General features: G+C 42.0%; 1 protein-coding gene across 3 annotated transcripts in view; it reads right to left on the bottom strand.

The window, feature by feature from the left end:
• Positions 1–637: 637 nt before the first annotated feature.
• acin1b (apoptotic chromatin condensation inducer 1b) overlaps positions 638–23,426 on the bottom strand; it is a 37,836-nt gene continuing 15,047 nt past the window's right edge. Inside the window, exons 7-19 of one of the 3 annotated variants that reach the window (XM_033997799.3) lie at positions 23,040–23,243; positions 22,818–22,921; positions 15,023–15,125; positions 8,773–8,818; positions 8,249–8,442; positions 7,608–7,775; positions 6,326–6,485; positions 5,726–5,871; positions 4,766–4,873; positions 4,143–4,250; positions 3,445–3,823; positions 2,868–2,968; positions 638–2,115 (exon numbers count right to left, since the gene is read on the bottom strand). In XM_033997799.3, coding sequence (XP_033853690.3) covers positions 1,810–2,115; positions 2,868–2,968; positions 3,445–3,823; positions 4,143–4,250; positions 4,766–4,873; positions 5,726–5,871; positions 6,326–6,485; positions 7,608–7,775; positions 8,249–8,442; positions 8,773–8,818; positions 15,023–15,125; positions 22,818–22,921; positions 23,040–23,243 — 2,127 coding nt within the window. In that variant the 3' untranslated portion in view covers positions 638–1,809. The remainder of the gene's footprint in view (positions 2,116–2,867; positions 2,969–3,444; positions 3,824–4,142; positions 4,251–4,765; positions 4,874–5,725; positions 5,872–6,325; positions 6,486–7,607; positions 7,776–8,248; positions 8,443–8,772; positions 8,819–15,022; positions 15,126–22,817; positions 22,922–23,039; positions 23,244–23,426) is intronic. The other 2 variants (XM_033997800.3, XM_033997801.3) reach the window with 2 other exon arrangements.

The following is a 23,426-nucleotide window of genomic DNA, read 5'->3' as shown; positions in this document are numbered from 1 at the left end:
CATCAGCCTACAGCCATGTACTCTTAAAATTAAACAGGTTTAATTTTAAGAAATTTTTTTTTCTCATTAGCTAGGACTACTCTTCATTAAAAAGATATTTTCAAGAGCTTTAGAAAAAAAAAAAAAGTTAAAACACATTGATTTAATTTCTTGGTATTTATTTCAAATTTTACATTCACTCCCTTCCAAACACAGTATTAAAGTACAGTGTACAATATACCTAGATCACACTGTACATGAGGACACTGGGAAACCAAATGTAATCATGTTTAAAATCAAGAGATCTTCATAATACAGTAAATGCAACGGTTAAACGTTTAGTAAAAGAAAAAAAAAAAAATACACAAAGGAAAACCAAAATGAAAAGAAACAAAAAGCAAACCTATTTTTCTTCTTCCACGTTTTAAACATTTACAGCCGTAAAATCAAAACCAAAGGAGACTTCTTATAAAAATCAAAACACGAACAATTTGGGTTATTCGAGTCTTCAAAAGGGCTGTCGATCTGTTGTCAACATTGCAACCAATTCAAACAAAACTCCCCTTATTTAAAAAATAAGCCATAATTGTCCGAATTGTCATTTATATATATTTTTTTTTATTTGTTTGTTTTTTTGAATAGTGTGACACTACATATCTGCCACTCTCAAAACGCTATAGTCGTTGGTATTTGCCGATACAAACGTTTGATATTGATTTTGCTTGAAATTTATTCAGTGGCCAAAATTAGCAGTTTCTGTTCGTTCATGTAATAGGATTCAAAAGGAACGCGCTGCAAAAAAGAGAAACCAAATTTTAGTTCCCCTGGACACGAGAGTGTTGGGCTCTCCTTTCTGGAACGGGAGATGGAGGGGGGGGGGGGGGGGGGGGAGGAGGATAATTATTTTAATTTATGGGGTTGTTTTTCAGCAAATAAAAATAAAAACAAAGTTGGAATATTCTTTCAAAATGTAAACGGATTTGTATTGTATTTTTTCAAATAAAAGCATCACGTTGTTGTGCCTCATGCAAGATTGAGAGAGAGAGAGAGAGAGAGAGAGAGAGAGAGAGAGGGGGAACAAGAACACTCAGATTGTTTCAAATAAATGCAAAACCCCAACTAGAAAGAGGAACTAGTGGGGATATGAGAGAGAGAGAAAGAGAAAGAGGGAGAGAGAGAGAGAGAGAGAGAGGGAGAGGAGAGAGAGAGAGAGAGCAATTTCAGATTAGAGGATGATGTAAAACACTTGTTTTATTGAAGATCGCTTTGTTTCACTGTTCTCTCGTATTGTTTCTGCAGTTTTATATAAAAAAAAAAAAAAAATTAAATCTCCTTTGTCACCGGTTAAGAGGAGTTTCTCGGTCTTATTCAATTAAAGACAGACAGAAGGACCGACCGGGATGAATTTGTAATTTCAATTTAAATGCACCGTTTGCTTTATTGTGCTCGTTTTGTTAAAGGCATTTTTTTTTAAAATCATTTCAGAAAGTCTGTCTCCGTTTCATTTTACCACTCACGCTAGTTTTATCGTTTGTTTCTCTCGGTCACGTTTAATTTTCTAAATTCACGAAGCTTGCTTAATTAAAAACAAAATCCTCAGCCTTGTTTGAAGACAGCTCCATTCCAATTAAACACCCAAATCAAAACCCTCTCTCTCTCTATTTGTAGCTAATTTTATATATTTTTTTTTTGTCACGTCACTGTTCGCTTTGCATCTCGGTTTTTTTATCTCCCTCATTTAAAAACAGTCAAAACGTCAAAAAAAAAAAAAAAAAAAAAAAAGAAAACTGAAACAAGCTTCTATATATATTTTTTTTTTCAGTCTGTTTCTCAACGCCTTCGGTCTCTGGGCGGAGGGGTACTCCTGCTGCGGCTTCGTGTTCTGTTGCTGCCCCCTCCTCCTCCTCCTCCCCCTCCTCTCTCCCCTCCCCCTCCTCCTCCTCCTCCTCTCCTCTGCTCTCTCCTCTTCTCCAGCTGCCTCACTCGCTCCCTCTCCTTCTCAGCCACCTCTTTCTCTCGCTCCTTCAGTCTTTGCGTCCTCTCCTCCTCCCTCTTCTTCTCCTCCTCTTCCTGCTCTTTGCGGCGCTTGATTCGTTCTTTCATTCTCTCAGCACGCTCCACGTCTTTCAGCGCCACCTGAGGAAGAATAAAAACTAGATGGTAACTAAAGTTGTGGGGCTTGCTTTATTGGGAAAGTGGTCAAAGTAGCTGATTTGGTGTCAAAAGTCACACTGTTTACTAATTGTCTCATGCTTAGAATGTGCTATAAGTTCTATGACAGTTAATTCAACAGTGGGAAGTAGCCTACTGAAAAGTTGATGCAGTTACTAAAACAGCTGTACCTCGTGATTGGTAGACGCCACTCCTGTTTTGATTTCATATTTGAATAACAGAGAAGTAGAGGAAGATGTCATAACCTCTAACTTTGTCTAACTTGTTGGGAAAGTTAGAGAATTTAGTTGATGCGGTTACTAAAACAGGTGTACCTCTTGATTGGTAGAAGTTATTTCTGTTTTGATTTCACATTTGAATAGCAGAGAAGTAGAGGAAGATTCCATATGCTCTAACTTTTTGTCTGGCTTGTTGGGAAAGTGGTCAAAGTAGCTGTTTTGTGTCAAAAGTTACATCGTTTACAGTAAATAGAAAGTTTTTGAGTTTTTAAGTCTGGGAGTTTTTAAACAATGGGGAGCTTTAGAATGTTGAAAAAAAGTCCCATTAAAGTGAATGAAGGACAAAAAAAGGACAAAAAGCTTAATAGTTTAAAAAGTATAAAAGATATTAAAAAGTTGTATACAAGCACACTATTCCAGACCGGTCTACGCGTTTTAAAGTTTGAACGGAGTTTCTAGCTTAAACTGACCCAGTTGAATACTGGTTTTTGTTCGTACCTGCTCTGGTGTTAGTGGCAGCCAGTAGATGCATGGAGCCGCCTTGGTTTTGCAGAAGAGATCGTCCAGGAGTTTAGCTGGAGGCTCCTCAGGGGCTTTATCTAAAATAAAAACACACGAAAGATTTAAACATTCAATGCACGACTATAGGAAAAATAATAATAATAATAATAATAATAATATTGACAAACGCAACTTGTGAATGTCTTTAGCAAGTTCAAATATAACTGAAAATGGTAAGCGGATATTAAATAAAATGAACGCTTTGACGTTTACAATCGCCGAGATTCTCTCTAACTGGTGCTTAGAATAAGAAATTCAATGTTTAAACATTTAGACACTCTCGAAATGTCTTCAATTCAACAACAAACGTTTCCACTAGAACCCTTTCTCGAGAAAGGCGTCTGTTCGAAACACTGGCCATTGAAAAATATTTATTTATTCAATATAAAAAATAAAAAATAAAATTGAAAACGCCCATTTGAAATATTTCAAGTATTTCATAATGCAGCACTATTGAGAGTTTGAGTCATGGCTGACGCATCTCTCTCTCTCTCTCTCAAACCCTCGTTCTCACCTTTCTTCTCCGCCTTCTTCTCTTTAGATTTGGCCCTTTCCTTGCGCCTCCTGTCCCGGGATCGAGACCGGGACCTGCGTCCGGCTGCCCCCGGCCCCTCTGCTCCTGTGCGCGCCCCCGCTGGGCCCCCCGTTGCCGGTGGCTTGCTGTTGTAATCCCGCACCTTGTCCCGGTCCCACTCGCGCTCCGCCCTCGCTCTCTCCCGCCTCTCCATCTCCCGCTCTCGCTCTGCCCACTGGTCCCGGACAGGTCGGTCCGAGAGGCGGGGCTGCGGGGGCCCGGAGGGGGGCGGGGGGGCGCGCTGGAGGAGAGTGTCCTTCAACTGTCTGGGGCCCTCTGCTGGCCGGAGGTCCGGCAGCAGACCTTTGTGGAAGTCAAGCTGGAGAGAGAAGGAGGGGGAGAGAGAGAAGGAAGGGGAGAGAGAGAAGGAAGGGGAGAGAGAGAAGGAAGGGGAGAGAGAGAAGGAAGGGGAGAGAGAGAAGGAAGGGGAGAGAGAGAAGGAAGGGGAGAGAGAGAAGGAGGGGGAGAGAGAGAAGGAGTGAGATTAACAAAATAAAAATGGACACAAGCAGCCTCGCCTTCAGCTCTGGGCGCATCAACTGCAGTCACAGCAGAGCCTCCATTGACAGTCACTGTCGCTTAATCAGAGAATGTCTGCCTTTAGTTTGTGCGCTAGATTCTAAAACTGCTCTGCTCACCTCATCTTGCTCCGAAAACTCCACGGAAAGGAATTTGGGGTTGGACTGCGGCCACTTCACCCCGTGGAGCGCAGTCCTCGTGGCCACTGCCTCCTCCATCGTGGAATACTGTGGGGAGGGGGGGGGGAATGTTGTAATATAAACGCACGCCAAGAATCTCATTGCATAGCAGTGTCATCCACTCCAGGTTTTACTACCAGCTTGATCAGCCTCCAGTGTGTCTAGGTAACAAGCTCAGGTGTGTCTTATTATTAAACTCCTCGTGAAATCAGGACTGGATCACACTGCTGTGCAACAGGAGTCTGATTCCCATCCCTGTGATGATAACCAGCATTATTATCGCAGGGATGGGAATCAGACTCCTATTGCACAGCATTGTCACCCAGTCCAGGTTTTACTACCAGCTTGATCAGCCCCCAGTGTGTCTAGGTAACAAGCTCAGGTGTGTTATTATTAAACTCCTAGTGAAACCAGGAATGGATCAAACTGCTGTGCTCATAAACTCATAGATCAACCTACATGAAACCCACCCTACAGGAATGACTAAGTAATGCAAGGAGAGAAAACCGGCCAACAGGCTGGTCTACTTGACTTGGTTTCTTATCCATTGAGAGTTATTTTACCGTGACATAGCAGTGAGATTTGATCTTGTCGATCCAGAACCCTTCTTCCACCAGAGTCCCGGTTCGGTTCAGCAGCTCTTTTAACTGGCCCAGTGTGAATGGTCGGACCTGCAACACAGCACCAGAAGAGAGGGGGTTGGGTTAGATGATTACAAACCAGGAACGAGTGTGTTTGGATTTTAAGGGCATAAATACGTATCCCCACAATCTGACACTCTTAAGAACATAAGAAAGTTTACAAACGAGAGGAGGCCATTCGGCCCATCTTGCTCGTTTGATTGTTAGTAGCTTATTGATCCCAGAATCTCATCAAGCAGCTTCTTGAAGGATCCCAGGGTGTCAGCTTCAACAACATTACTGGGGAGTTGGTTCCAGACCCTCACAATTCTCTGTGTAAAAAAAGTGCCTCCTATTTTCTGTTCTGAATGCCCCTTTATCTAATCTCCATTTGTGACCCCTGGTCCTTGTTTCTTTTTTCAGGTCAAAAGTCCCCTGGGTCAACATTGTCTATACCTTTTAGGATTTTGAATGCTTGAATCAGATCACTGCATAGTCTTCTTTGTTCAAGACTGAATAGATTCAATTATTTTAGCCTGTCTGCATACGACATGCCTTTTAAACCTGGGATAATTCTGGTCGCTCTTCTTTGCACTCTTTCTAGAGCGGCAATATCCTTTTTGTAGCGAGGTGACCAGAACTGAAACACAATATTCTAGGTGAGGTCTTACTAATGCATTGTAAAGTTTTAACATGACTTCCCTCCTAAATAACATGAATACCACGTTCCACGACGACTGGTTACGCTGTTTTCAAGACGTGTGCAAAAAAATAAGTGCGCCCTACAGACAAATGGAAAGTTCAGAGCGGTGTTGCTACGGCGACATATCTGCACAGGGCGGAACACTTGTTAACCAATGAGAGGACTCCGTTTTATAGGAGACTCCCGGTTGCCGGTCTCACCAGGTTGGAGACGTGCACGATGGTGGTGGGTTTGCCGCGGGGAGGGGAGGGGTGCTGGGTGGTCCGGACCGGGTCGTCGATGGTGACGGACATACCGCTCTTCTGCTGGCTGATGGAACGCCGCACTAGAGAGCCACCAGGGGTCGCTGTGGAGACAGGAGAGAGGCATGAGGCAGCAGAACTTGACAGTTATTTTATTTGACTGAAAATAAATCTGAAAAACAACATTTTTCATATGTGTAGAATTTTTATATTATATATATATATATATATATATATATATATATATATATATATATATATATATATATATATATATATACACACACTATATATACAGATATATACTTTATATATAGATATATACTTTATATAATACACAAATTATAAATAAATACACAAGTTAAATTTTTCAATGATTTTTTTTTTTTTTTTTATAACTATTGGCGCTGATTTTCGAAATACTAGAAGTTAAATAACTTCAGTGACAAATGTTTTAAAAATGTACTTTTTTTTTGGTGCCTCCCAAAATGAACACATTGAGAAACAAATCATATTTTATAGTTTTTATCCTAGGATTATGATTGTTCCGGTATAAACCTTTCTTGACATCCGTTTCCCTGGTGACTGGAGGCTGGGTCTCCATGGTTACGCTCTGGGGTTCCTTCCTCTCCTCTTCCTCTCCCCCAGCTTCCTCCTCCTCCCCACCCTCCTTGCTCGTTTCGTTCTGTCCATTCTCCTGGGCCTCTGCAGGGACCACCTGAATGAAACAAACAAACACAGGTCAGTCACTCAAGGGTGACAGAGGGGGGCTGACAGAGTGGCATTAGGACAGGACTCTTTCATTCCCGTTTCACTCTCTAGGCTGACAGTCTCCTTCTTACTCAGGCCAGCAGTGTGGAGTAGTGGTTAGGGCTCTGGACTCTTGACCGGAGGGTCGTGGGTTCAATCCCAGGTGGGGGATACTGCTGCTGTACCCTTGAGCAAGGTACTTTACCTAGATTGCTCCAGTAAAAAACCCAACTGTATAAATGGGTAATTGTATGTATTATTATTTGTTTATTTAGCAGACTCCTTTATCCAAGGCGACTTACAGAGACTAGGGTGTGTGAGCTATGCATCAGCTGCAGAGTCACTTACAACTACGTCTCACCCGAAACACGGAGCACAAGGAGGTGAAGTGACTTGCTCAGGGTCACACAGTGAGTGAGTGGCTGAGGTGGGATTTGAACCGGGGACCTCCTGGTTACAAGCCCGTTTCTTTAACCACTGGACCACACAGCCTCCTTTTGTAAAATAATGTGTAAAGAAATTATGGAATTGTATGTAAAAATAATGTGATATCTTGAAAACAATTGTAATTCAAATTACTTATCTATTCAATAAGAAAACAACAAAGTGATATTGTAAAAATGTCTGCCTGAAGGAAGCCATAATAGTAGTATGTTAGATTTCTAAAAGTCAAATTTTTTAATTTGTCAGTTTTTTGTAAAGTATCTGGAAATCTACAAAATGGCGTTGTGTAATTCAATATGTTAACAAGGGAACATTATTCAGCAGCTTTCATTGGACTCTATGAAGCTGAGTGAGTTCATTCTATATAGAGGGTGTGGAATTCAATATGTTAACAAGGGAACATTATTCAGCAGCTTTCATTGGACTCTATGAAGCTGAGTGAGTTCATTCTATATAGAGGGGGTGTAATTCAATATGTTAACAAGGGAACATTATTCAGCAGCTTTCATTGGACTCTATGAAGCGGAGTGAGTTCATTCTATATATAGGGTGATGCAAAACGTTTGGCCAGAGCTGTAGAGTCCTAATTAACGCTAGTTCACGCTACCTCCACACAGCCACTCGGTTCAGCTTGCTGTTTGTTCACCTGTGTGACAGTCCTGCGGATCTGAAGCCCCCTGTCCTGCTCTCGGGGGTCCCCTCTCCCCTCCCCCCTCTCGTTCTCCTCCCCAGACAGGCGCCCTTCATCCGGGTGCAAATCCAGCACGGCCTCCTGGCCTCCCGCAGACACAGGCTTCATATCAGGAATCAGACTCTGGAGAGAGACAGAGAGAGGGCGAGAGACAGAGAGAGGGCGAGAGACAGAGAGAGGGCGAGAGAGAGAAACAAAGACAGACAGAGAAAGAAAGAAAGAGAGGGTGACAAGAGAGAGGCAGACAGAGAGAGGGGGAGAGACGGTGAGAGCGAGAGGCAGAGCGAGAGACAGAGAGGAAGAGAGAGAGAGAGAGAGAGAGAGAGAGAGAGAGAGACAGACAGACAGACAGACAAAGACAGAGAGAGAGACACACACAGACAGAGAGGGGGAGACGAGAGAGAGAGACACACACACAGACAGAGGGGGAGAGAGAGAGATTGATTAACAGAAGTACTGGGACAGGTGACTGAGAATTTACTTTAAAACTGGATTGTGGATCTCTGGGCAGGAGAAAAAAAAAAAAGCTGGCAAGCAGAAATGTTGCACTCCTGTATTCCTCTTCCACCTCCCTGTACTGCAGGGCAAGGGTTTACCTTGAGCGATTCTGTTGTGATGCTGATGGAAGGTTTCTTGGCAGTCACGGCGGTGCTCGAACCCCAGCGCCTCTTCCTTCCAGATGGGCCCCCGTCCGCTTCCCCTCCCCCTGCTCCCCCACTTGGGACTGCTGCTCCTGCACCGCCCCCTGCTGGCTCAGCAGTGGAAACTGCAGGGAGAGACTTACTGGCTGCTGAATGCATCACAGACAGAGAGGGAATGAAAATCAATTCACAAAACGCACCACGGAAAGTCCACAGTCCGTGGCTCAAACAGACGTGGAGAGTAAAGCTGTGCTAAATATGAGGGCCAGCCAGGGGATAGATATTTATCCACAGTAACTTGTGTTAAATGAGGTTCACAGCAAAGTTTCATGGCAATTGAATAAGACACACAGACCCATGAACAGACAGACCCCTCCCCCATCACCGAATTCTCAAATTCTGAATACACAAGAGACGCCCCTCCGCCTCCTTCAAGGGGCACTTCATGAGAAAATAAAATAGAAAGTGGCGATACTTACACAGCACCGAGATCTTCCTGGAGGTAAATGTTTTGAGTTGAGCTCCCTGCAAGAGATAGAAAAACCCCACAATAGGACGAGGCGATCAGACCGAGCGAAGTGGAGATAAACATCTCAATGTTATACAACTTTAAGAGCTACAGAACTAGGGTGAGAGAGAAAAAAAAAAAATCTCACAATGAAAACAAGCTGTTATATCCTTCTCCAGATACAATAGTGAGCAGGAATGGAAATCAATACTCCAGCTGCCTAAACGACGGAGCCAGTCCAGGTTTTACTAAATGCCTTTATTTCAAGAAACTAGCCTTTCTGCCAACGCCTTCTTCAGTGTAATGTGTGCGAGAGATATTGGAAGTGTCTGTTTTTTCTCCTGTCTGTTTGTTGAGGGGATCTTGTGATATTACAGGCAGTTCATCCACAACTTCAAAATCTGAAACTCTACACAGGTAAAAAAAAAAACTAGACGAAATTAAGAAAGTCAAGCAGCAGACTAAACTAATCAATACTTAATTGCATGTCCGATTATAATTAACACATGGGTCTTCTCTTGTGTGATAATACAACACTGCAAGTGGATCAATACAATAACAATGTAGGGACACAAGGTGGCGCTGTCTGAATACTGCCAGTGGTCTTTTAAAAACACTAAGGTTCAGCCAATAATAAAACCTGGGGCGGCTCTCAAACTGCTACACAACTGGAGCTGGATTTCAACCCACAGTGCAAAAGCTACGACACTTGGATAAGCATACGAGTGGTCCATGCTGGCTGTAGGTCAATGTGTAGGGAGCTGTTATCCAGTGTAGGTTTGTGTGTGTCCCCTACACACCACATATTCAATAGTGAACTTCACTATGTGGAAATCCTGTTACAAAACTGAAAGGTCGACTGTTTGCACCTCAGTAGATGCAGCGGGGAAATTAATATTACAAATCACACAAAGTCTTTGGAATACATTCAACTATTTTTGGAGAACGTTACAAGTTTAGTGCAACAAACTTCAATATTAAAAAGCTTACAAATATACATCTGTACAAAAATACAAAAAAGATGCATGCTGGTGGGTGACTACAGTCAGTATCTTGTATCAAATACAAAAAAGAATTCATATCGTTGTGGCGTTATTAGTGAAAACATTTCTTGTGAGGTGCTTTAAAACTCATGTTAATGAATTCAGTCAGCTTATCAAGTGAGCACTGTTTGAAATCTGGAGAAGGTGCAACAGCAGTGTGGTTCACAGGGAGAGGGCTTTACATATTTATTCAGTTTTGATGGCACTGCAGTTATTTTTGTAAGGGTGGTTGGTATTAAATGATTTAATTTACAAGGATCGCCCCCCTTTTAATATCTTGATAGGTTTAAAAAATAGAATATTTCAAAAGCTATGTACATGCTAAACACAAAAAACTGCAGTGATCCTTATCTTACAAGCTAAAAACTCAATACTTCAGCCAATTTTAAAATTACAGTTTTGAGGTTTAAAAAGATATTTTACTGCATCATGTTGTGTGTATATATAAATATATATATATAAAATACACACAAGAGAATTATGTAAATATATCACAAAAAACACAAATAAAAATGGACAAATTTTCCAGGTACCCTTGTGACCTGCAATTCCCGGGGGCCTGGGGTTGCTATCGACCAATCGCACGGCAGTGTGTAATGTATCTAGGCAACAATGGTCCAATCAGAGTGTCGGGCGGGCTTTATGAGAGTGAGGCTGACTGGTTCTGTTTCGGAGTAAAGAGGCAGTCCAATGCTGGCTTTCAAACCATCAAAAGCAACCAAGAAAACTTTACATCGTCTTTGTAGAACAACAAGCCCCTTTCTTCCGTTTGGTTGTGTTTGAAAGGGGTTCCAATGGAGATAAACACTTGGTTTGTTGGTGGTAGTCGTGGGATAGTCATTTTGTTTTCCTTTTTTTTGTTAAATGTTGTTTTTTCTGTTTTGTTCAAGTGTAAAGGGTTTCTATTTGTGTTTCACACTTGATGTCTAGTTGACAAGCCAAAAGTTTGGTACAAAACTGGGTTTATGCGTGCAACATCCTTAACATCCATTGTTCAGCGAAAAGCCCAGACGTTTCTGCACAGATGGTGAAATGCGCTCTTGCCTGTATTGTCTAGCGAAGACGGCAGAAAAGTTGACAATGTGGTCGCAGATAACCAATAGCAATGTCCCAGAACTTTTCAAGGGCCAATCAGAAGGTCTCTTTATAATCAGCGACATCCCAGATTTCAAAAGGGACAAATTGGGGAGCTGGCTGGCTGGACTTTAATAGTAATGTCCAAAAATGATTCAACAGAAATGTCCAGTTTTAAAAACAAAACAAAAAAAAAAAAAAAACACAACCTTGCAGGAGGTATTTTATAATCCAACAGGGGGATTTTTTTAAGCAGTTTTGCTGATGGTTGATCATGGATGATGCTTCATCACAATAACTCCAGTTAAATGGGCCACAAGCCCAAGAAAGTTGTATGAACGAGTCCAGCAGGAATTGTGAATTGCAGATTCTGCGTAGCTTTAGCAACTACTTGTGTAAATGCATTGTGATTTTCAAGAACTTTATTTTCTCTTGTTAAATCCATTCTTCGTTTTGATTTTTCACCCCCAACATCCTCTCTACAGCTCTGTAGCGTTTTCTTTGACTAACTCCAGACTTCAGAAACAATGGCAGTGCATTCTGAAACTGACACCTGATGGTCTTTTTTTCAATCCAGCAACCAGCGTCGGTATTTCATACCCTTTGGAAGACGTCTTTGAAACAAATCCGAAACAGAAGCTCTTTACAAAAATGATGCAAACAAAACCAAAAATAATTAAACAAAAAAGAGATTCTTTGTTACTTGACTGAAGACAAAATCGCTTACTGGCGATTCCAAAAAAAAAGAATTTATCCGATTCAAGTGTCTTTCGGAAGGGGGGGCTGTTAGATGTACCCCCACCCTCCAGTGTCTCTTTCTCCTTCATTATTAATATAAGTATCGTTCATTTCTTTACATGAGGATTTTTCAGTTTCTTTCAAACAAGGGGAGGATCATACAGAAAAGGGGTGGAGGGGAGGAGCCCTAATAACAAACAGGCCACTCCCCGTGCATTCTGTCCCCTCCCCTTTGCAGCCGTCTCCATGGCAATCTGCAGATCATTAGGTCAGCCTCTTCTCTCTCTGTCTCTCTCTCTCTCTCTAGGGAGTGGGGGTCAGTGTACTATCCCAAGGTTCCACCAGTAGCAGGTAGGCAGGCAGGTAGGTAGGTAGGTGGTATTTAACTGCGATGCCTACTAGCAAGGAACTATGAGACACAGGTGTACAGCAGGCGAAGGCCACAGATACCAAAAGTGTGCAAGAGAGGAGTGAGCACCTTACACAACAAAGCAATGGGCACATCTGTTTCTTTTCTCTAGCCTGCAGTGCAAAAATGCTGACACAGACACATGCTAATGCTAACAGTGTTTCAGAACCACCTCACTAGATACTGTAGTTCTGAAGATAAATCTGAATTATTAAACATTACAAGGAGGGGGGTGCTGGGTAATTTCAGGGCTATGCAACAAAGCCAGCCTGTTAAACTTGAACTAATCACCACTCTAGCATTTCAATAGCTTGCTATTTGCAAATTAAACCGGTTCTCAAGCCTATTGTAGCATCAGAGCACGTTTTTGCATCTACTGTAAAGCCATAAATATTTGCATCCAAAATATTTGGTGATTCACACCCATAAAACCTATTTTTTTGCTCCAGAAACCTGTTGCAATATACAAAGTATCTATTGTTAGTGGAATTGGATATTTGTGCCAAAAATGCCCCCCCCCCCCCCCCCCCCCGGCTAAAAAACAAATAAAAGGTTTGCAAATATTTACGGCTTCACAGTATTACAACTTCAAGTCTGCCTCACGGTTTTTTTTTTGGTTTGTTTTGTTTTTTTAAGTGTTGTATTTATCTAATTTTATTGAATTGTTTGCTGAAAATCTGGTAAATTTAATAGATTGGCACACTGCTTTTGAAAATTGCATATTTGGCTATACAGCTAACCCTGCTCACTGTGACTGGACTATACAGCTAACCCTGCTCACTGTGACTGCTGGACTATACAGCTAACCCTGCTCACTGTGACTGGACTATACAGCTAACCCTGCTCGCTGTGACTGGACTATACAGCTAACCCTGCTCACTGTGACTGGACTATACAGCTAACCCTGCTCGCTGTGACTGGACTATACAGCTAACCCTGCTCACTGTGACTGGACTATACAGCTAACCCTGCTCACTGTGACTGGACTATACAGCTAACCCTGCTCCCTGTGACTGGACTATACAGCTAACCCTGCTCCCTGTGACTGGACTATACAGCTAACCCTGCTCCCTGTGACTGGACTATACAGCTAACCCTGCTCCCTGTGACTGCTGGACTATACAGCTAACCCTGCTCCCTGTGACTGCTGGACTATACAGCTAACCCTGCTCACTGTGACTGCTGGACTATACAGCTAACCCTGCTCACTGTGACTGGACTATACAGCTAACCCTGCTCGCTGTGACTGGACTATACAGCTAACCCTGCTCACTGTGACTGGACTATACAGCTAACCCTGCTCGCTGTGACTGGACTATACAGCTAACCCTGCTCGCTGTGACTGGACTATACAGCTAACCCTGCTCACTGTGACTGGACTATACAGCTAACCCTGCTCCCTGTGACTGGACTATACAGCTAACCCTGCTCCCTGTGACTGGACTATACAGCTAACCCTGCTCCCTGTGACTGGACTATACAGCTAACCCTGCTCCCTGTGACTGGACTATACAGCTAACCCTGCTCGCTGTGACTGGACTATACAGCTAACCCTGCTCCCTGTGACTGGACTATACAGCTAACCCTGCTCGCTGTGACTGGACTATACAGCTAACCCTGCTCCCTGTGACTGCTGGACTATACAGCTAACCCTGCTCCCTGTGACTGCTGGACTATACAGCTAACCCTGCTCCCTGTGACTGCTGGACTATACAGCTAACCCTGCTCCCTGTGACTGCTGGACTATACAGCTAACCCTGCTCACTGTGACTGGACTATACAGCTAACCCTGCTCGCTGTGACTGGACTATACAGCTAACCCTGCTCACTGTGACTGGAGGACTATACAGCTGACCCTGCTCGCTGTGACTGGACTATACAGCTAACCCTGCTCCCTGTGACTGCTGGACTATACAGCTAACCCTGCTCCCTGTGACTGCTGGACTATACAGCTAACCCTGCTCACTGTGACTGCTGGACTATACAGCTAACCCTGCTCCCTGTGACTGCTGAACTATACAGCTAACCCTGCTCCCTGTGACTGGACTGACAGCTGACCTTGATTATTAGGCTATTGTTGGTGACGTTTACACAACGTATTAATGAACTATCATGCCCACTAAATTCTTACCATGAAGCTGTATTGCATTCAAACTAATATTTTTTTTTATAAAGCGCCAAGCTATTTATCTTTGCCAGATATTTAACTCTGTGGAATCTATTTCAGTTTACAGGGTAATTCCACAAAAATACTACACAGATAAGTCTTCAATATCAGAGAAATGGATAGCCCAATACTGTAATGATTACTGCAAGTCTATCCTAATACACAAAAAGTCAATTATCATGAAGTCTTTGGGCTTGCCAGTGGCCTAATACTGATGACTTAAACAACATTTCCACGGAATGACCCTTATTAAATTTGAACAGTTTAATTAAACTCTAAAAAGGGTCATTTCTACTGTCTGGTCTCCCCTAATCCCTCCCCCACAACCCAGGGCTGGACTAACCCCCCCCTCCACCTGCATTTTTAAATAAAACCGTTTGCCCATACTTCTTACGAAAGTGCTCAGTTAGTCGGAGCAGATTTTAATAACGTAGAAACTTGCATTCATTGACAAAGGTTTTGTTCGCCTCAAGAGTCTTTTTCAAAAGCGTTTGAAACGTTTATCACTGAATTTAAGTTTAGTACGTCTACATGCATCACTATGGAGTAGTTACCAGCTACGGAAAACTTTAGAAAAGGACTGGATTTAACTCCAATTCACTTGACGACAGATCAATCAGACTGCAGAGACTGCTGATCGCTTCAGTAAGAAATCTCAGGTTTTAGAACTGCGATTAAAAGAATGAATTAGTCCAGCCCCAACACAAAAAACGAACACTTTAAAATTGACAACTTTTTTTTTTAAATTCATTAAGGTGTCCCGGTCGCTCGCTTGCTCCCTCCCTCTTACCTCCTCTGCTCGTCCCTTGCTCCCCCTCTCATCACTGGGCTTGCTGCTCTCCTCTCGGCTCTCCGGCTCCATCATACCAGACGACGGCTCTCGTTTCAGCTCACTGCAATGGGAGAGGTGTCACATCCAGTTAAAATGACACACTAGGATTGTAACTCTTAGTGCTGCGAGGATACACTGATGTGGGATATGGATCACTATCTAGGTTAGTGCTGTATTAAGTAATACTCCCTCGCAATGCACAGCAGTGTGATCCATTCCTGGTTTCACTAGGAGTTTAATAATCAGACACACCCTAGCTTGTTACCTAGACACACTGGGGGCTGATCAAGCTGGTAGTAAAACCTGGAATGAGTGACACTGCTGTGCAATAGGAGTCCGATTCCCATCCCTGCGATAATAATGCTGGTTATCATCACAGGGATGGGAATCAGACTCCTGCTGCACAGCAGTGTGATCCATTCCTGGTTTCACTAGGAGTTTAATAATCAGACACACCTGAGCTTGTTACCTAGACACACTGGGGGCTGATCAAGCTGGTAGTAAAACCTGGAATGAGTGACACTGCTGTGCAATAGGAGTCCGATTCCCATCCCTGCGATAATAATGCTGGTTATCATCACAGGGATGGGAATCAGACTCCTGCTGCACAGCAGTGTGATCCATTCCTGGTTTCACTAGGAGTTTAATAATCAGACACACCTGAGCTTGTTACCTAGACACACTGGGGCTGATCAAGCTGGTAGTAAAACCTGGAATGGGTGACACTGCTGTGCAATAGGAGTCTGATTCCCATCTCCGAGGCAGGAGAGTACAATCTGCAACGTGAAGCATTCCAACCCCTTGCTGAATCTGCTATAGAAGCGATCGCACGCCTCAGCACAGCTTGAATAAAATTCAGACAGAAAGCGCGGTTAGCGTTCTGGGGAGTAGCTGCATTTCATCAAGAGCCTGAATATTTAAACCTGTGGTGCCTAATGATCTAATGAGAGCACAATCCAAAATGACATCACACAACTTCATGGTGGAATTTTTAAACAATCACGTGTGCGCACGCACACACACACACACTCACACACACTCGATTTACATTCACTGCTCAGAATGGAACAGCCTACATGGCTTGGAGAGAAATATCTGGGGCAACATGTGGTGCCAGGACTAAAAATAGTCTTTACAGCCAAAGAGTTTTAAAAAGTTTCTTTTAGATAATAAAAAGGACGTTGTCGTTCGTCTTCTAAAAACGAAAACTCATCAGGTGGGTTTGGTTATTACCTCCCCCTTCACTAAATAAATATTTTTTTTCAATAGAAGCCTGGGCCTCAATTATGTCACCAAGTCTCAACTATGCATCACACCCTAGACCTCTATCCAATAGCAGAGTGGCTCTCCAGGCCCTGAAAATACATAGGAGGGCAATTTAAAAAATATATATATTATTAAAATGAAATTCAAAAAGCACAGCCAACAGCTGTTTGAGTGATTTTTCATATTTGGAACAAATTTAACACAAGATTAGAGCTGCTATAATTGGCTATACCCAAACATGATGGGTTGTCCTACTTAAGGAGGCTGTGTGGTCCAGTGGTTAAAGAAAAGGGCTTGTAACCAGGAGGTCCCCGGTTCAAATCCCACCTCAGTCACTGACTCATTGTGTGACCCTGAGCAAGTCACTTCACCTCCTTGTGCTCCGTCTTTCGGGTGAGACGTTGTTGTAAGTGACTCTGCAGCTGATGCACAGTTCACACACCCTAGTCTCTGTAAGTCGCCTTGGATAAAGGCGTCTGCTAAATAAACAAATGATATATATATATATATATATATATATATATATATAGATAGATAGATTAAGATTTAGTATTTTATTATAAATAAATCTTAATCTATAATAAAAAGTAAAGACAGTATATAGTTGAGACATTTTGGGAGAATCTTGCACACAGGTATCTCCCCCTATCGTTATCACCTAATTGAATAGCTGCTTCTCTGATCATGTTAAATTCAGTAACAGCAAGATATATAAACTCGAGGTAGTTCGTGTAAAAACGAAGTCTTTGTGTGGTTGTCTGTAATCTATTGTTCTGCAGTGAAGCTGTGATCCAAGGCCTTTGGGTTACACGTAAACGATGTCGATTCTTTAAGAATTTATACAGGTTACATTTCAAAAGCTGGAAACTTCCCTTTTAAAAAAGGCCGATCAGTTACCGACTACAACAAGGCTGAAATAACGCAGGCAAGAAAAAACATGCGGGTAGTAACATTGGTTAACACATGCAAATAAAAACACACAATATCCTTACTTCTGTGTAAATGTATATAGCGTTTAAAAGGTTACAGCTGACAAAACAAACGATGCTTTTAAACCCAGGTCAAGACTTGACGAGAGTAGCCTGTTTGGAGTTGCTGGTTTAAAATGTGCTCCCAAAATGTAAACACAAGCAAGCGTTAGGGTTTACAAATTAAATTGAAAAACTTTATTTAATATATATATATATATATATATATATATATATATAATTAATTGAATTAAAAGGAACACGTTTTTTTAACTTAAATTAATTAGTATTTAAGATTTACGTAACCTGTAAAAATATAAAATATAAATATATATATATATATATATATATATATATATATATATATATATATATATATATATATATATATATATATGCAAAATAACGTTATAGGATTTGATTGGGGGATTGAAAATAAAAAAAATAAAACACACCGTCACTGGTTTTTCCAAACCGTTTTAAAATCATTTATTTAGTATTGGTTTTGTTTTTTTAAGTGACGATCCTGTTAAAAACGCTCTCGATGACTGAATGAATCAATAATTCGTGATATAGTGCGACCGACTCTGCTGCTGCAGGGACTCAACGCAATGCCCCCCACAGATAGACGCGAACTCACCAGTCTTTGTTGATCTCCGACAGCATTTTCCCGGGGTAAATTCCAGTCAGTAACAGGGTTTTCCCCTCTCCAAGAGTCCAACAGGGAATCACGTTGTCGGACTGGGTTTGTTTTAAATCTAACGGTTGTTTTTCGCGGAGCTTTGCCGGCTGCACTCTTCAGAAAAACCAAGAACGCACGGCGGCCATGTTTGAGTGAGTGCGGTGTTAAAGAGAGAGAGAGAGAGAGAGAGGGCAAGGACCCCCATCTCCTACAAGCTGCCACACAGGCTGAGGCGGCGGGACAGAACGCCTGATTAGAATTGCAGCACTTAAAACAGCAGTCGAATACTACGTATCACGCTCATTCTTTTAATAAAATAAATAATAAAATAAACGCCATCTCTCTCAGTGTTCTTTGGACCAAAATAAATAAAAGCAGTAATAGTACGTTTTCGTTGACAAAACACTAAATTAAGTAGCTTACACTTTCTCTGGAATTTGTATGAAACTCATATATTATATATTTTATATTTATTTAGCAGCTGGCTCTTTGAGCTAATATATATATATATATAGATATATATAGATATATATATATATATATATATATAGATATATATAAGCGTTTTTTTTTTTTTTTTAAACTCAAAAAATTCAACAAGTATTCATACCCTGACCATGAATAGCTACCTGAGGCTCCTTTAGCAATAAGAACCTCTTTTAAACTATCTGGATATTTGTCAAAGAGTTTTTGGCACGATTCTTTACTGATTTTTGACCGTTCTTCAATGCAAAATTGTTCCAGTTCATTTCTTTGGACGCCTCACCAGACTTTTCTCCAAACATAGCGACTACCAGCGTGACCAAATAGCTTGATTTTCATCATTTCACAAAACCTTTGGTCGGAACTCGCATCCATCATTCAAATGCTGTTTTGCAAACTTTAAGCGATTGTCCCTGTGACGTTTTCCCAAGAGTGGCTTTTTCCTTGACCTGTGACCATTGAGACCTTCATCACGCAATACTCGACCTATGGTTGAAATGGAAACTCCTGTCCCACTTGCAGCCAGTTCACTTTGAATATCTTTGGCAGTCAATCTCAGATTGTTATTAACCTTCCTCACAATTCTTCAACTTGTGCTTGGTGAAAGAACCTTCTTTCTTCCAGACCGAGGGAGCGTTGCGACAGTCTTCTACTTCTTGAATAGAAACAATAGTTGAAATTGAGATACTCAAATGCTTGGAAATCTTCTTGTATCCTTCTCCAGCTTTATGACAATAAATAATTTTCTGCCTAAGCCATTTACTTTTTCCCCCATATTGACTTAAGAACATACGAAAGTTTACAAACGAGAGGAGGCCATTCGGCCCATCTTGCTCGTTTGGTTGTTAGTAGCTTATTGATCCCAGAATCTCATCAAGCAGCTTCTTGAAGGATCCCAGGGTGTCAGCTTCAACAGCAATCATCCTAAGCCTAACTCTTTTATACTCTAAGAATGTTCACCTACAATCCAGAATTTTCTAGACTTTTCTAGAATTAGGTTCTGCATTATCATATTGAAATTTCTAGCACCTTGTAGACAGTACCATCATAGCATCAAAAATACTTCTGAATGAGCATTTTTGGAGGAAATATTGAAAAACAAATGCTGAAATAAATATTGTAACCTTTGACGTTTGTAGTTAAATTAAGATAGAAATATATATATATGTTTGTGTAACGTTGCATAAATAACCACTGATAGGAACTGCCTGTGGTTTTATTACTGTTTTGTAATAATATTTTTGATTTCTTACCTCTGCGCTTTGTAATTATTCTCCACAAGTGAGAGTTTTGCAGTTATTGACATTCAAAGCTACAGTAAGCCATTTCAACACCTGATTTAAAAAAAAAAAACTGTACACAAATTATTTGGATTACTTTTAAACAGAATACAGTCAGCACGCACCTATCCGACCCTATAAAACTGACTTCAGTGACGGTTAAACGCGTGCGACGCAGATCCGATTATTTCATTTTGGTCAGGTGTCCGTTTTTCAAGGAACACAAAAAAGATACAATGTCAAAAATACATACCTGAAAAGGACTGTGTTTTAAAATAGGTAGGCTTCCCTTTAGATGTACTGTAGTTGGTTTTGTTGGCACAGTACTATATTTTCAACAGAAGTAGTATTTTAATTCACAATGATATGATTCTGAAAATATCACTTGCCAAAACGAGAGACGACAAGTTAACTGGAATACAGAACATGCTTTTAAATCCGGTGTGTATTGTAGCGGTATGTAAAATTTTACATTAACGACCCAACAGCAAAATGAAATCTAAATGTTATCCATGCACAGAACTGCGTAAAACGTAAAAGGCAATGAAATTTAGCAAAACCAAAAACATTAAAATAAATAAATAAAAAGTTTCCAGAATTAACAGTATCCCAAGTCTTCAAAATTGCAGAATATAGTGCTCGATAAGGCCCTAATGTCAGTTTACTTGCAAATGAAAATCCACAAAAGCAATAGAAGTTTAAAAAAATAAATAAAAATACATCACAGTAGCTAGAATTGTAATGATTAACGGTTCCATTCCCCCTAGCTGGTCTCATTCGCTTTGTTTTGGCTGCATTTTCGTCAGGTGAAACTGGAGGAAACACTGTGTAACTACAATAAAGACAGACTGATTAAAAAAAAATAATAAAATGCGGGCTGTGATGGAAATTCAGATAAATTGTACCAGTGAAGAGATGGGGAGATGGGCTTTGTATCAGAAAACTGGTGACAGAGTCAGAAATCGCATGTGACGGGTAAGTGCATTAATTTGTTATTTATATATATATATATATATATATATATATATATATATATATATAGTTTATTAACACAAGGGGGGTAAAACGCGACTGATGTGTATCTGGGTAATGGATAACCGAGTGCTGACTGTATACAAAACTGCTTATGCATTAGTGGTGAAACTTGATAAGGACATTCTTTAGTGGAAGATAACTAACCAAGGACTCTTTGAAATCCATTTTCTTACCTCTGATCACCCCCAGTAGCGATCATCAGGGTTCTAGACCCCATTAATAAAGGAGGTAAGAAACTGTGTCTTAATAAAGGGCTGGCCAGTCCTCCTGCAGAGGGCAGGTAGGGTTCGTTTATCATACAGACTGGACTAGGGGTGATCAGTTCAGCTGAGGGCAGATTCAACAGGAGCAGGAAGACGGCTTTTCAAACTCAGCACTTCCCGTGACGCTTCGCGTTTGTGGCTCACACAGTAACTTGATCAAATCATCCCTCTTGGGCCCTTGCCTTGGCTACACTTGTCTCAGATGTGCACTTTTTTTGGAAGTAGTAATATGTATTTGATTTTAAAAGCATTGCAGAGCAGAGAACCCCCTTACTCAGGGTGGTACAATGCTTTCAAAATGAAGAGGCATGTCAAAACTGCACAGCTACATATGGACTGTGTGCAGAGCCGGTAAACAGCAAGTAACTTCACAGTGTCATTTTAAATGGTACTTTTTTCCCCCCCTGACCATGTTTTTTTCTGTGTGCAATCATTCAGAGTGGCTCTGGGTTGTGATGCTCCAATGCAGAGTAATTATTTTTCCCTAAAGCTGCCTATGAGCTCGTCTGCAGAACTGTTAAGTGCATTCCATTCTAATTCCATTCTAAATCATGTGACAGTGCGACGGCTGTCTGAACGGCCATTCTAATTCCATTCTAAATCATGTGACAGTGCGACGGCTGTCTGAACGGCCATTCTAATTCCATTCTAAATCATGTGACAGTGTGACGGCTGTTCACAATTAGGGTTGTCCAGACAAGCCCAAAGCAGCACAGAGCCAGATAAAGGCAGCTTTAGAGAAAAATGAACCCAGAACACCACAATGATTTCAATCATCATGCAATAAGGGGAAATGTTAAAACACAAATAAAACCTGCATTGCTACACTTTAAGCTGCTTGCTCTCAATGTGGCAGAGTTGTGCTTGATTAGCTGCCTGATGCTAAAATGAAAGAATCATTTTAAAAAAATGCATAAAAATCAATGGTATGACTTGCTGTGCGTTCTCTTGTATTGGACCACCCCCCCCCCCCCCAAAAAAATGTGAGAAACTAATAAATTTATATTAAAAAAAAAACAAAAAAAAAAAAAACTGTGATGCAATCTGCCCTTACTAAAATGGCTGCCCTATACACCATCATGGGTACGGCAGCCATTTTAGCAAGGGAAAAAAAAAAAGAAAAAAAAAAAGTGTATTTTAAGACGCCATTTAGTTCAGGTAGGTTGGCCAGTGGTGGTTAGAATCGAGAAGGGAGGGAGGCTGGCTAGTGGTTGAGCTGGGGAGGGACTGGGAGGGAGGCTGCCTCTAGTGGTTAGAGCTGAGGAGGGACTGGGAGGGAGGATGGCTCTAGTGGTTAGAGCTGAGGAGGGACTGGGAGGGAGGATGGCTCTAATGGTTACAGCTGAGGAGGGACTGGGAGGGAGGGAGGCTGCCTCTAGTGGTTAGAGCCGAGGAGGGACTGGGAGGGAGGATGGCTCTAGTGGTTAGAGCTGAGGAGGGACTGGGAGGGAGGATGGCTCTAGTGGTTAGAGCTGAGGAGGGACTGGGAGGGAGGCTCTAGTGGTTACAGCTGAGGAGGGACTGGGAGGGAGGATGGCTCTAGTGGTTAGAGCTGAGGAGGGACTGGGAGGGAGGATGGCTCTAGTGGTTAGAGCTGAGGAGGGACTGGGAGGGAGGGAGGCTCTAGTGGTTACAGCTGAGGAGGGACTGGGAGGAAAGCTAACTAGTGGTTAGAGCCGAGGAGAGACTGGTATGGAAGCTGGTCCCAGGGGTTAAAGTTGAGGGACTGGAAGAGAGAAGTGATTTCAGACTGGTACCGACGCATAGAAAGCTCACCTCGCTGCATGTTCTGTTCTGCTCCCTCCTTCCCCAGCTCTCCTCTCGTCCTTTCTTTCTGCTCCAGCAGCACCACCACTTTCCTCTGCCGTCAGACAAGGCTTCTGTAAACGCAAGACAAAACACATTTCCTAATAACAGAGGACTTGTACAATGAATAGATGTGCATTTCTGGAACCATTTTGTTCGCTACAATAACTTCTGTCTGACAGTGTGGCTCACCTTGCTGCGGCTGGACCCAGCTCTCTCCTCTCGCTCCCCTTCCTCCTCCCCTTCCTCCTCCTCCTCTCTCTCTGCTCGTCTCTTGCGCCTCTCATGGTGTCGAGGCACGGGGGGGTCGTCAGGGCGCCCTGAATCGGGGGACCCCTCAGGCTGACAAAAAGCACCGCTATCTCTGGAGAGAGAGTCACGCTGGGGGCTCACAGACTGGAAACAGATAAGACACAGACACAGACACAGAGAGAGAGAGAGAGAGAGAGAGAGAGAGAGAGAGAGAGAGAGAGAGAGAGAGAGAGAGAGAGAGAGAGAGAGAGAGAGAGAGAGGGGGGGGGGGGGGGGGGGGAGAAACAGGGTTAGGATTGGACTGGTGAGATGGGGCGGAAAAATAAT

The sequence above is a fragment of the Acipenser ruthenus genome, chromosome 44 (assembly GCF_902713425.1).
Source record: "Acipenser ruthenus chromosome 44, fAciRut3.2 maternal haplotype, whole genome shotgun sequence".
NCBI classification, from domain to species: Eukaryota; Metazoa; Chordata; class Actinopteri; order Acipenseriformes; family Acipenseridae; genus Acipenser; species Acipenser ruthenus.
Note: the sequence above shows the minus strand (reverse complement) of the source record. Positions and strands in the feature narration are given on the sequence as shown.